This window comes from Mercenaria mercenaria, chromosome 6 (genome assembly GCF_021730395.1).
Source record: "Mercenaria mercenaria strain notata chromosome 6, MADL_Memer_1, whole genome shotgun sequence".
Classification (NCBI taxonomy): domain Eukaryota; kingdom Metazoa; phylum Mollusca; class Bivalvia; order Venerida; family Veneridae; genus Mercenaria; species Mercenaria mercenaria.
The window spans coordinates 83,656,358-83,670,828 of record NC_069366.1 but is presented as its reverse complement, the minus strand read 5'-3'; the positions used below and the strand labels follow the sequence as shown (position 1 = coordinate 83,670,828).

The following is a 14,471-nucleotide window of genomic DNA, read 5'->3' as shown; positions in this document are numbered from 1 at the left end:
AAGATAAACTGATTGATTCTAACAGAAAATAAATATTATAAATATTTTTAACACTTTATAAGAGAATTAAAGAAAGAAACGCACTGTATGTGCTGAATGGTCAATATGCTGAAAGGTTTGCTGTGCTCTTTATAAGAGATATTACAATACTGAATAAAAGAAGTATTGTTCCAGATTTAGATCATTGGTTTGGTGACCGTCTTGAAATTCAAAACGACCACCATTTTCCTCTTAGATTGTCAAACTAGTATATATTTGATTACAATATTTCTTACAACAGTTCAGTGGGAGTACATGTATTTAATTGGTATTACTCTTAACCTATTTAAACAGAACAAAGTTTAAACGTTATTTGATAAAACATAGTCGATATATTCTACTTTTATAATCAAAATTAATCATTTTTTTCTCGTATACTTTAATATTCCGAAGGGTTTAAAATGTCATGCCGGACAGAAGTGTTCTGTTTTCTTATGACAAGTGTCAAACACATAAAATGTGATAATAATTACATTTTTAACTTTAAATTAAGTATTCAGTATAAAGAAATTACATTTGATTTAAAACAGATTATAAAGTTTGTAATAATTTTAGCGGCTTTAACATAAAAAATTTCAATTATCAGTTTCAGTGACTTAAACATAATTATAGTAAAAACATTCAATAGATGATTGTCAATTTCAGGACGCAAAAGTAATAAAAATAACTACTATCTTAACTTATCTAAAAACAACAACATTGCGAAAACAAAATCATGTTAAATTCAGTCGGTAGAGCACGAGACTCTTAATCTCGGGGTCGTGGATTCGAGCCCCACGTTGGGCGCCAAATATCACGGTGAGAAAAATGTGCAAATAGACCAGGACTCGAACCCTGAGCCTGGAATACCGTTCCGATGCTCTACCGACTGAGCTACCCGTCCGACTACATATTTTCTCCTCGTTTTAATATTCAAGTCCTATACCGTGATATGTACACGGGTCATTGGGGCATTAGGGGTGTCGCATATGTCTTCTATATTTTGCTTGGTTGCGCCCTGTAATTCCAAAAGATGTTCGTATAGATTTTCTTTCTAAATATCTTTTATGTCCCGATTGACGTTACAACACTTCTCGTCATCTTCGCATGTAAGGTTGCATATATGTCTGTATCTGTATTTGTTACCAACTTAACATTTTCAGCATATAATACGTTATAGGAAACATTTAGTCACGAAGGGCAAACGTAAAGCCACGAAAGAGGAGTGTCTTAACTGTTCTGTTTACAGTTTAACTATAAATCCTCTGTCACTTGGTTTTCAAAATCGAGGTGCAGCCACAAAAAGATATTTTATGATTTCCAGAAATATAAATGACAAAAGAAATGAAATATCCACATGCCTGAGCTAAATGTAACGTTAACCAAAAGTGATATCTTGTTGAAAATGTATATTCTTATTCTTCATATGATAATGGAGATTTAACAACAGAAGTTGTTCAGTATAGCTTTAATAGATTTAAAAACAACTTAATTAATAACAAAAGCTTTTGTGAACAAAGGGGACGTTATAAAGACGTCGCTGACGTGGGCAGCAACATGCTATGTTCTCAATTATTCTGTATTTTATTATATGAGCCGTGCCATGGAAAAACCAACATAGTGGGTGTGCGACCAGCATGGATCCAGACCAGCCTGCGCATCCGCGCAGTCTGGTCAGGCTCCATGCTGTTCGCTTTTAAAGCCTATTGGAATTGGAGAAACTGTTAGCGAACAGTATGGATCCTGACCAGACTGCGCGGATGCGCAGGCTGGTCTGGATCCATGCTGGTCGCACACCCACTATGTTGGTTTTCCCATGGCATGGCTCATATGATGTACAATGAATTTTAGCAAGTGCAGCAAATCAATACTTATTAGAAAAGCAATATAAAATCGGACCAACATTTTATAAAGTTTCGCTTACATTTATATATCGGGGAAATTGTCGACTTCCTCTGGCAGACATAACATCTGACAGTTCAAAAATAATTTGAACATTCACAAACGAAATTTAATGACCTATATGTGAAATTAATTCAAATTTTGCTATAAATATTTAGAGTGATGTGACCATGCATAATAGTGATCATGGTCTTTCACGAAACAAAACTATTTGAACACACTTTGGAAGAAAGTCAGCGACTGAAGATGTGAGCAAAATCAAAACTGGATATATAGTTTCGGAAAGAAAGTTTTCACTGTATACATATAGGGAAAAGTGACCACGTCCTCAGCGTACTATCGGCTTAGGCCAATAAACTTGGATAATCACCTTATCATCACACACTGACTGTTTAAAATATTTCAAACTATCTTCAAAATATTGAACTGTGAAGTGTATTACAAGTGATAATATCTCTTGAAAAGATTATTTCATAAAACTGGATATTGATAGAATTCCAGGCATTAGAAGTACCCCCAAACCTCTTCTCCATTTGTTTACAAATACAGGCATTCGTTTGCAACACAAGTGGATATTTCCTGGCCAGATTAAAATTAATCGTTCAAAACACTTCGGTTTAATTTCAACAAAGCAGCTGCTTTTTGACAGAGGAAATCATTAAGACGTTCATTTTTTAGCAGCGTTTGTTGTACGTAAGCTGAACTTGAATTTGAAAGCTTTACATTTCAAAATGCTTCAGAAAAGATTCTCAGTGTTTTTGCAATGGAATTTTATGTTTCTTCAATAAAATGATCACAGAAATAGTAATTATTTTTTTATGTTTTTACTTTTAAATACAATGAACGATAAGAAAGGATCTCAGACTAAAAGTGATCACTAAACAGTCACAATAAAAACATGAAGAAACAAGATGATCATGGTGGTCCTAAATCGCTCAGCTGAGTTTCAAAGCTTAAGCAAATAAAAAAAAATGTGGTAGAAAATTCTCGAAATGACAATCATGTTTTTGTGAGGTGGTGGGAGGGAAAGGGGACAAACCAAGATGGCTTTAACAATTTTAGTAGTGGACCCATGACATTTCTGTGAAATTATTTCAATACCCGACCAGTGGTTCAGTAGAGGATGCGACTTGAATCGTTTTTCATTTTTAGCTCATGCGGTCATGTATTTTATCATATCGAAATAATTTGAACAGTCTATATTGATGGTCATATTTTTGTGAAATTATTTGAAATTGAGACCAAATGTTGTGAAGTTGTTTGGAGGTTTCAGTTTTTAACTTAGGTGAATATCTTCTTGCTAAATCAGAATAATCTTAAACATCTTTGTATAGGGCCACCCAACAACCTTTTCTTTTTGTCGCATATTTTATGATCGGACCAGCACGCCCTGGTAAGGCAAGAAGATATTTTGAAGTTTGCACAATATACATACAGAGAAACCGGCGGCAATATTTTAAGAAAAAGCAGAATTATCTGAACAGTCTAGACAGATGGTCACCCAAAAAATCATGTGAAAATATTTCAATGTTGAGCCAAGAGTTTCTGCTGAGAAGACGTCTTGAAAATTTCCATTATAAACATAAAGGGAAAAGAAATCACCCCCACCCCCGCCCCCACACCCCCTGGCGGCCATATTTCCTGGCAAATTAGAATAATTGAAACAATCTTAGTATAATGTTGCCAAAGAATCTTCAATGTTCTATGTGAAATTTTCCCCTACGTTCCCTATCTGCCAGTTTTTTGATGAACAAAAATAAATTGAAAATCTCGGAAATTATTTCAAAAATCAGACAATCGTTCATGTGATATTACTTTAAGATAATAAATTTTAGTTCTCCTAGCGTTTTTTGTTTGTTTGTTTTGTTGTCGTTCTTGTTCTTGTTGTTGACAAACTGAAGCAATTTGAACAGACTCCGTAAAACTTTACCCAAGGAACATTAATATGATACCTTTTTTACTCGGGCTAGCTTCAGACACAAAAAATTAAACTTTAACTATATATATGTAGAAAAAAGTGACCATGTCCTCTGTCGATCATCATTTTGTTTTTTATAATTATTGTTTTTATTTTATCATCATCATCATCATCATCATTATTATCATCATCATCATCATCAATAATGTTATTATTATTATTATTATCATTATTGTTATTGTATTATTATTATTATTTATTATTTATTATTATTATTGTTGTTGTTCTTGTTGTTGTTGTTGTATTTTTACGCATTAGAACTTTTTAACAATGTTGGTAGAGAGTTACCAAAGGATCATTTGTGTGATATTTTTTCGAAATATTGAATATTTGAGTGTTTTAAAATTGTGTTTATAAATTATGGAAATATAATAAAATAATATCACACGTATGGTGCTGAAATATTGTACAGATTGTAAATTGAAATATAACCTAAAAGACAGGACCCACTATAATTTTGATTGCGAAAACATTTATTAGATAGTATTAGGACACGTGCGCATGTAAGCTAATATATGAGTAGACATACTGAAGAGATAACAGAAATTGTCTGTTAAAGTAACTGTATAACAAACTTCAAAATAAAGCCATGATATGCGATGATGGGCACGTTTGCAGTCTTACTGATATTATTATGCCGTGAGTGTTTTATTATTTCAGATACTATAATAAATGTCTTTTATGTCCCCCGACTATGATAAGTCATTGAGAAAAATAAAAAAAATTAGTGCGAATTTATCAGGGATGAAATTTGAGTAAATATTTTAATATTATTAGGGGACATTTAGTAATGAAATGACTGTTAGAATGTTAACTTAGTCAAACATAATATTTTACATGACTTTGAACCTTCTGCTGCGATCTACTTGAACGGGATCTTACAGCTACACACATTCTGTGCAAACATGAAAACTATTGGTTAAGATATGAGGTTCCAAAATTGATGATCATTTCACAGATTTTATTAACTGTTACAACAGCAGCCTTGACGTGTCGTTTCATGGTTGTAAAAAGTCTGTGCTGTAATATTTTCAGGTTCTTACTTAGTTTTACTGTAACAGAATTCGGATTTAACCGCTAGGGTATTGCACACATCATTACATGAACAGACTCAATCAAACTGAGTCAGACTCTCCTATTATAATGCTTGGTTGCAATATCTGCTTCCAACTATTTTTTCACAAATTTTATTATACAATATACGCATGATGAGTATTTTTCCGATATATCAATGGCTTAAAACTATTGATCTCCTTATTTGAATTTATCCATAGCCATACTTTTCCGAGATCTTAAGGTCAAATATATTCCGTTTGTCAAATATCATTTGAAATTGTTGAAGAAATATTGGTTGCTGCTTGAGTGTAAACATACTTAAATACCAGCATGGCATTTTGATATAAATCAAGGAGCACAACTCTCGATCTAAATGTCCGAGCTTAACTGGGTACTGGTGGGTTCCGCGCGACACAAGTGCTATAGAAGCAAAGCTTAACAGAAATCAATGAGGTTACAAAACATATCTTTTTCAGTGATTCCTGGGTTACCGGCAGCAGCGCACACCAAGCTTTGTCGGAACTGCCACCATCTTGTCACAGGTCCTACAGAATGTATGGAGCTCCACCACTGTCATGACGTAAGCTATGTGTTTTTCAAATCAAGTGTAAATTCATGACTGGTTGTGATCAGAAACAACGGATCAAATGTTCGAGTTTTACCTTCACCTTACTTAATTTCTAAAATGGACTGGTTCATCATTCAATTTTGGCAGAAACACTTGTTTATCAAAGGGGTGTTCACTAAAAAGTTACTGACTGAATAGCGAACAGTGCAGACCCTGATCTTGATCTGCACTGGTCGCAAAGCCAGAACTGCTTGCCGCCAGCAGACTAAAGGTTAAAGACTTGTATTTGATCTCGGTTTAGATTTTATTATAACCTTTACCCAGAAATGTAGTAAACAACCGTTATTATCTTTTGGGATAGGAAATTGTCAGTTTACAAAAGTAGCATTGTCACTGAAATGATTCAGATTTGTTAAATTTCGTAGTTTTTTAATGTTTGGAAAGGAATTTATATAACCTATCAGCTTGTTTTCCAATCCATGTATTTGACCTGTACAAATTTTTTGTACATGTTATGTGTATGTTGCTTCAAAAATAATATATTGTTTAAACTAAATTTCGTAAATTGTTTAACACATGTATAATGACTGATTTTGTTATGTTTTTTTCTCGAGTGAAATTCTGATACATGTATCAATCTCCGTGATTTAGTGGTTCAGGCTGCTGGCCAGATCACTAGCCCATCGCATATGTGAGTTCAATGATATTAATATTTCCAGTCATGTATAACAGAAGTGTACATTGTTCATGGAGAGCACAAATTCAGATACGGTTGCGTGCATCCAGACGTAAGTATATAATGTAAAAAAGTTCGTCTTTTGATTTCACGTAAATTCGCGAAAATATGTGAAAAATTGTCAATTCAAAATCTGAATACCAAGATTCAATCTCTTGCTTGATTTCTAAAATTAGTAAAATTCAACAAATGATTGGTGGTTACGAATCTAGGATACGATTGTCAAGTTCATGAACAGTTTGCAAGAAAGAATATTATTTAGAAATAATCTGGGATTTTAGGCATATAAATTAAAATTTTGCTACCATTATTAAATTTATTTTCGTCTACTGATCGAACTACATCATCCTAAGATGTAATAGCATTTATTAGATAAATCAGTGAACAAGTATTATTTTACAATTACGTGTATCTTAAAAATTTCTGAAAGTACTTTTGGCAATTTAGCATACGCTCAGAGAAATATATTAAAATAAGATGTAACTAAAATTTCAACAAACTCTAAACTGTACTATAATATCACTTTACTCATTGCTGCAAATGTCCTTATTTCTGTCTTCGTGTGAAAATTCTTCATTCTACATAATACCTTTAATAGCTTTTGAGCTATAGTTTGGGCAGAAGCGTTACCTACGGACGGAAGCACGGACAGAGACAAGTCCCACATCCCCTACGTCTTTGTTAGGGGCAAAGGGTAGGATAATAAGGACCATTTTCTACTACTCTGAAAAGATTCAGTAAAGGTATTGTGCAAATTCTACAAATTTTTACTCTTCAGAAATGTGACAAACATCATAACCAACACACACACGAGTACGAGTACGGCCAGAATGTATGTAGTCAATGTTGTGATAACGCGCACTGTCAAAGGGATGCGTGCTGTCAGTATTTTCATCTTTGTCTATTTCTTTTTTAAAATTGACATAACATATCTTTTTGGAAGAAAGTGATTTTCCGCAAACCGTTTTGATGTAAAATACAATGTATTTGTAAAAGTAAACTTATATAATATTGAAATTTAAAAAAAGTGTCTGGTTTAAAGCTATATGAATCTTCCTAAAAAAAATTGACGAAAGATCCCCACGTACGGATACATACGTTAATTGAATTCTCAGCTTTTCACAAGTCAACTGGAAAAAGACTGCTGCCTTTATGGGACCGTCTATAAACTAGCGAAACGCATATTTAAAAGTCGGGGCGTCCCTAGGGCGATTCACGCCGAGGACGTCCCCGCAAGAGAGTGGCCATGCCCAGCCTCTCGCCCGGACACCAGGCTTCGTTTCCGTTCCTGATCAAAACGGGACCGGCCGACCCACACGGGCTGCGGTCGCACGGCGCGATCGCGGGTCTTCCCAGCCTGAGACAGTCCGAGCAGTGGGGTACCGGTTCCCCTCCAGGAGCCACCCCGACCGGGATTCCCGAGGCGACGGCCTTGCGGGACGGACGACGGGACAGGCGATTCCGGTTTAAAGTGAATACTACACAATAGATACATTTTACCGTTCATATCACATGGTTGCGGCCTTTTCCCCATGGTCTGACTAATTGTGTGTATTTCTGCTTCTTTGAGATTAAGGAGTCCACCCAATATTTGTAATAACTCGGTTTTAGGGAACGTGAGTGTTTTGAAGAGCGTGTTTTATAACCTCTTTCGAAACGGACTCTGTAAAACCGAGTGTGCTTTTATTCTGTTTAGTTACATTAGATGCTTCAAAGTCATGAACAGACTCAATCAAACCGTTTCTGCTGTTATTTTGTTTGTCACGCTTTATGCTTCCAAAGATTCTTCTGAAATCTTTTGTTCATTTTGAGCATCGACAGTGACATGGTGATATCTGCTTTCAGCTCAGAATTTAACAACGACCCTTGCTCTGACGACGATGACAACAGCACACACGACAACAATGGCTGTAGCTCCTGCTGTAACATCACATCAAAGTAAACGTTTGCTTTCAATTTTTGTATGTGATATTTGTACTTTTATGTCGTTTCTTTTCTCTAAATTTCAAGTGCTTTAAAGAAATGTTTCTTAAAGGTGAATCGGTTCAAATGCAACTAATGTGTACGCTATTGCAGTGCCTGAAATGTGTAGACAGTTTTCAGCGTTAGTCAGGAGATAACCGGAAAGATATGTAATATAGAAGAAATTTAGCTGTACTTTATCTTATTCTCATCAAATATGTATAATTTTTAAGATACAGGATATTTCATAGATTTTGCTGTCTGTTTAAAATATGTTGGAATATTCATGTTGATACAGAGAAAGCCGTTTTTATGTTTTATACATATCGTGCACTAACTTCTACTGAGCAAATACTTGTGAAAATAAGAATAGAAAATATATTACCAGTGCATGTAAATAGAATAAATAAATGATTGTTTTCAAGACATTTGTTACCAACGTGCACTTTTACAACCTTTTCCCACTTTCGATCCACAATGATTTGAACAATTTTCTTTCAGCATATTTGATTTCCATTGTCACCAAGTTTCAAGTACCATTTTTAAGACAGCGGCTAAAATCATACTACTTTACTGACAAAAGCGTTTTCTTTTCCCTATAAAATTTCATTATTTAACACAATATGTTTATAATACATGCAGGAGTAATGGTCAATGTAACACAGACGCATACGACTCTTCAACCTTGCGTGGATTTAGATGACGTCAGCTTTACCTGTGCAGACATGACTTTTTTCGGATATTGTAACCCTAACGCCGGGGCTGGCTACGCGCTTGCTCAAAAAAGATGTCGTAAAACATGTGGTTTTTGTACATAGAAAGCAGTTAAGTAACAAAAACATGTCAAGGAAAACTCGTTATACGCTTTTAATCATAGATTATTAAAGATTATTACCCGCAGCTGTACATATTGTTTTAAAACGCAATTTTATATCAGGTTCATACATCTGGACGCCACATTATCGACAATTTCGTTTAACCGAACCATTTCTTAAATCTTTTTCTCATGATACTTGGAAAATAAACAAAGAAAATATTAAACAGGGAATGCCATGTTTCAAAAACACAGCATCCCCAAAACGAAACCCACAGCACGCAGACATGCACACTACAAACACACACACACACACACGCACTCGCATACAAAGCAAACACACGAGGACAAAACGAACAAATAAAGGAACACAGTGGGGCACTGTCTTGGAACGGTCAGTGGCAAAAACACCGCTGAGGAGCTTAAACCGGTTTATGGTGCGCTCTCAACCTCACTCTAACCCCCACCATGTTCCAAAGACACGGGACAGTGTAAATAAAAGTAATCCCCGCCAGGTGAATCTCTAACACACGTAATGGAAACAAAAAGGCATGGTATGTAAAACACAAAAATGCTCCTGTATAAACATATAAAAAGCAAACCTTAAGAACCAAAAACGTATATACTCAATGCCTTTGCAGAAGACATTGAGTATCAAGAGAAACACCCTTAATGGCCCGACGAAACAGGCCGGAAGACAGGTATCAAAACAGTTCAGTCCTAGTGGGATTTAAAAACTGCTTATCATAGAGTCCTCTCCCTCTTCCGTCAGACACAATCAAAGAGGGAAGCGTAGTGTCCAACTGTAAACTAAACATGCGGTATGCCTCAAAACAACTGGGTCGTAACCTCTTTTAATAAAACGTTTTATAATTTTACCAAATACAGTTGGAAAATTACCATGAACCAATATCTTACGAAGTTTGTAAACCACATTACCATAAAAAACGGGTTTTGAAATTCCTTCTCGCAGAACTGTCTTTTAATTACTATTGAATTTTATAACTAAATCAGAATTACGAAAGTAAAATTAGCAAAATATTTACGCAATTTGTAATAACGGTAGCCTTGCTGAAGAAGTTTACTTGTAATATATTGACTGCGTTCAATGAAATCCTTGACATGACTGCATGCTCTGGCAAACTGAATTAATTGTGAAATATATACCCCATAAGATGTAGCCTGAGGTACATCCCCATCCAAATGGGGAAAATTTACAATACTAAAATTAAACTCATCCCTCTTGTCATAAATTTTGGTATGTATAAAATTGTCATAAATAGAGAGATGTAAATCTAAAAATGAAGCATCAGTATCCGAATTGTTAGTTTTAATTGACTGAAGCTCCCTAGGATAAATAGTATCCACCAACTGACCAAAAAACGCATTATCCATATTAAGAATATCATCCAGACAGCGTGATGTATTATTAAATGCAGTTATAATGTCTGCCTGCGTACCTGGAGAAAGGCTCAACATAAAGTCTCTTGCATAACAATATAAAAACAAATCTGCGACAAGGGGTGCACAATTAATTTCCATGGGAATACCAATAACACGGGCTTCGCTTGGGTTTCAGTAAAATAACAGTTAATATAACTCTTGATATTTACATTTATAATTGAAACATGATACTTATGTGACGTGAACGTGTTCTTTTACTATGGTTCTGTCTTTCTTTAAACCAATTTGTACATATTGACAAAAAGAGGAAAGATTTGGACCGCCCCCCCCCCCCCCCCCACACACACATACACATTAACATCAGGTGAATTTTATTTTAGACTGTTACGCGGCATAGGTCTTTGTTTTACAGAAAAAGTTAGTCGGCTGTAGAAGAGGTTTTCATTACATATTTTTTTCTTTTTTGTACATCAAATATCGTCAAATGCACTTCGACTGTCCATTTTCTAGAAAATATCCAACTTCTTTGCAATTATTTTGTCATTATGACTATAATTATCGTGTGCCTAATGTGTTTCTCTAGGTGCTCCGGATGTCAAAATTGTTACAAACTATACGTGAACATCAAAAGACGTAAATAAAAGTGAAAATAGAACTGTAAAAATCACAAAATAGTGCTGTGTTTAGAAAGTTAGACATGATTCGTTACTTGGGGTACCTAGATGAATATCTTAACAAAGACAAGAAAAATACTTTTTAAAAGAAGTTTGACATCTTTTACACAACAGAACTTAAACTGTCGAAGTACATGTGATATTAATTAAAATATATATTCCCAAACAAGCTCTACATTACATAAATCTTGGTTTTCTTTCTCCATTTGAACAATTCATTATGGAATGATCTATGCGGTATAAATGTTCCAAAATAAAGATTCACCTATGTTGTGTGCTCTCCAAACACTTTACGTGACCCTTAAACCAATGCAATTAAATTATATGTTATTTTCAGTACCCGCTACGCTGAAAAATTGAGCAGAATTACCGTAACCTTGAAATAGGTAGGAATAATTTAATGATCACTGACAATCCTGTCATGAAGACTGGCATTCAAAAGTCCAAGCGTTCAACCCTAGAATAGAGGTCATCCATCTTTTGACACAGTCAATCAACGTTTTGACAACCTTATTTCCTTAGAAGTGCTCTCAAGTTATGATTTGTTGACTTTTTGCATAATAACCCCAAAATCTATAGCGTCTTCTACTGACCACTACTATTCATCCTCAATACTTGTTTTGAAGATCGAAAATCTTTTTCAGATTCAAAGAACCTATGACCTCAATACTTCCTGACGCTTGTATGCTGAGAATAATTAAAGGTCCAATACTAAGGAAAGTGAACATTTTAATTTCTTTTAAAAAGCACAGAAACTATTTCATTTTATTGGAAAATGAAAGTTGGTATGTAGAAATTCGAAATAAATCGCAGTATATGTACAATATTTTTTCTATGAAGTATGAAGAAAGTTAAAAAGACCTGGGGGGTCATTCTGTCGATTCATTGAAATTTCAACATAATACACATACATTTCTTTGAGTTCCAAAGACCTTCTATAAATTTTGACTTGCCAATCTTCATTATTTAGTGACTTGCAGAAGTCTATGCACTGGCTATGAAAACAATTGCCAACTCACTTTCCCTTAGTAATGGACCTTTAACTTATGATAAAGTAATCGGTTATAGTTTCTAGGCCACGGTGTCCTTTACCCTTTATCGATTGACCACTAAAATGATACAGGTCATTTGATTATAATGGTTATCCTTATCTCAAATGATGTCTGATATTTGAAAGGTAAATGCGTTCCCCCAACCGGCCGTCCGACTTCCTGTCAAAGCATTCTTACCATTTGATGTTGTTAATACATTTTTTATGTTTGTTTATGCATCTGTTTTCCAGACGATGGCGCCAAGCGAAACCAGAAACTCGAACTCGATATGACTGTTAAAACTATATGCTAAATCTGCTAATATACTTTTAAATATTGAAACTTACGTTTTAATTCTTTTTATTTCACAAAATCGGCACCAGTATATCACAAATGTCCGTTATTTTATAACTCCTTAAATAATATTTCTCTGCTTCATACATTTACTGAGCCACTTTATATGAAACAGATTATAGAAATACACCCGTCAGGAAAGAAAAGCAGTACTGCATTACCACAGAAAGCAGCAGCGCACTAGCTTTGACTTCAATTCAAGTTACAGCTAGCCTTATTAACTATTTATACTAAAATGTAAAACTGACTACTGGAATGTAAATATGTACGACGTACATCTCACACATAAACACTATTATGCCAATAAAAAAATCCGTCTTGCTAGTTCTGTCGTTGTAGAATAGGCACTTGCGGTAGCTTCTCGTGAAGGTTGAGCAACTCACTCTTGATATGACGGCTATACAGAATTAGGTTTCAACATAATACAGGTTTGGGTTTTGGGCCTGTTTTTCTTAAGTAATGGTCAACACTGAAATAGTAGCTGTGGTATGATGTACTGCAGTGTTCAGGGCCTGAATCTGAATTAGATGTCTGTAGTGAGATTTGGGATGGGCTTGACTTTATATCTGCGTCGGATGTCCCTTTTATGCATATTGTCAGAAATGGTGCAACATTTTGCTGAATTAATTGCCTACATTAACTTTGAAATTCACAACCAGAAGCCTTTTCCTCAGGCGAAATGTAAATATACAAGACTGTCGTAAAAGAAACTGTTTTATTATATGTTTTCAAACTAGTAAGGGAATAAACATCTTTATCAGTTTCAAATTGTACAGGAATAAAATTAAGAGTACAATGTGAATATATTTATTATGTTTCATCGACATTCATGCACAACCTTCTTTCGGAATATAGGAAAATACTTTTCTTCAATAAATTTTGATTGTCAGACATGGAAACTAATTACAACTGATGAAAGCAACGCAACATTGCGATTTTAGCTAGTATCTTAAACATTCCTGGAAGTTGGCGTACGGTTAGACAATGATGTGTGCAATTTCAATATAAAGTGCTTAAGTTATCTTATATCTTGGCTCATTTTACTCCCCGTTTTAAAAGGTACAGAAAGTTACTTAAGTTGTCTTATATCTTGGCTCATTTTACTCCACATTTTTAAAAGGTACAGAAAGTTATTTAAGTTATTTTATATCTTGGCTCATTTTACTCCCCATTTTTAAAAGGTACAGAAAGATACTTAAGTTATCTTATATTTTGGCTCATTTTACTCCCCATTTTTAATAGGTACAGAAAGTTACTTAAGTCATCTTATATCTTGGCTCATTTTACTCCCCATTTTAAAAGACATAGAAAGTTACTTAAGGACACACCGCGGCTAAGATATTTCAGCATTATTGCAATATACAATTGGTATTAAAATTGTGTTTCCAATACAAATGCTCATTATCTATATGAAAATAAGGGATGTGTTTTGTATGATTTCAACACTGTGAGTTGCTCTAATTAGTGACAAATGACTGTAGCAATAGGAACTTTTACGTGATTTGCAACTGGATAGACAAAACGACAGTAAGGTAACAATTTATTCTTTTATTGTTTTAGTAAATGAGTTGTAAGCTACAATATAGAAGAACCATTTTAAGAAAATCAAACTTGAAGGTAGAAATAACAGCAAACTTTTAATTATTTCATAAGTCATCATACACCTTTCAAAATTTGTCATTAGTTTTCACGATCTGTCAAAATTATTTTTATCTCTCCATTCTGCATGTGCATTGTTTTTAGTAAGTATCTTGGTAGGACATTGTAGTGTGTAACTTACTTTACATTCCACATCAATATTTGTGCTTGACATTACTTTGTTGAGCTCACTGAAGTCACGCAAGAATTTCTATATTAGTTTATTGCCTGTAATAAAGGTACCAAACCTCGTTATTAATAAATAAAAAAAACTGTTCCTTTCTGGTGGGAAAAGGAAACTATTTGGTTGAATTATAACTTAACGATTTTTGGAAT

At 34.3% G+C, this 14,471-nt stretch overlaps 1 protein-coding gene across 2 annotated transcripts; it reads left to right on the top strand.

The window, feature by feature from the left end:
- The first annotated feature begins 4,466 nt into the window (after positions 1-4,466).
- Positions 4,467-12,485, top strand: LOC123549976 (uncharacterized). 2 transcript variants are annotated; one of them, XM_053547017.1, is made up of 7 exons: positions 4,467-4,537; positions 5,431-5,534; positions 6,242-6,310; positions 7,037-7,139; positions 8,104-8,196; positions 8,863-9,044; positions 12,395-12,485. In XM_053547017.1, the coding sequence occupies exons 1-6, from the start codon at positions 4,498-4,500 to the stop codon at positions 9,036-9,038; spliced, it is 585 nt and encodes a 194-aa protein (XP_053402992.1). In that variant the 5' UTR covers positions 4,467-4,497; the 3' UTR covers positions 9,039-9,044; positions 12,395-12,485. The 2 variants fall into 2 exon arrangements, with proteins under 2 accessions (XP_053402992.1, XP_045194356.2); XM_045338421.2 differs by lacking the exon at positions 12,395-12,485 and having other exon boundaries at positions 8,863-9,113.
- Positions 12,486-14,471: the final 1,986 nt, after the last annotated feature.

What these genes read in the sequence shown, in the direction of transcription:
- LOC123549976 (XM_053547017.1), top strand. Translation starts at nt 4,498, where the DNA reads ATGATGGGCACGTTTGCAGTCTTACTGATATTATTATGCC. An exon ending in AGCTCCACCACTGTCATGAC is followed by an intron (nt 5,535 to 6,241) that starts GTAAGCTATGTG and finishes TAATATTTCCAG; the next exon opens with TCATGTATAACAGAAGTGTA. An exon ending in TGCTGTAACATCACATCAAA is followed by an intron (nt 8,197 to 8,862) that starts GTAAACGTTTGC and finishes TAATACATGCAG; the next exon opens with GAGTAATGGTCAATGTAACA.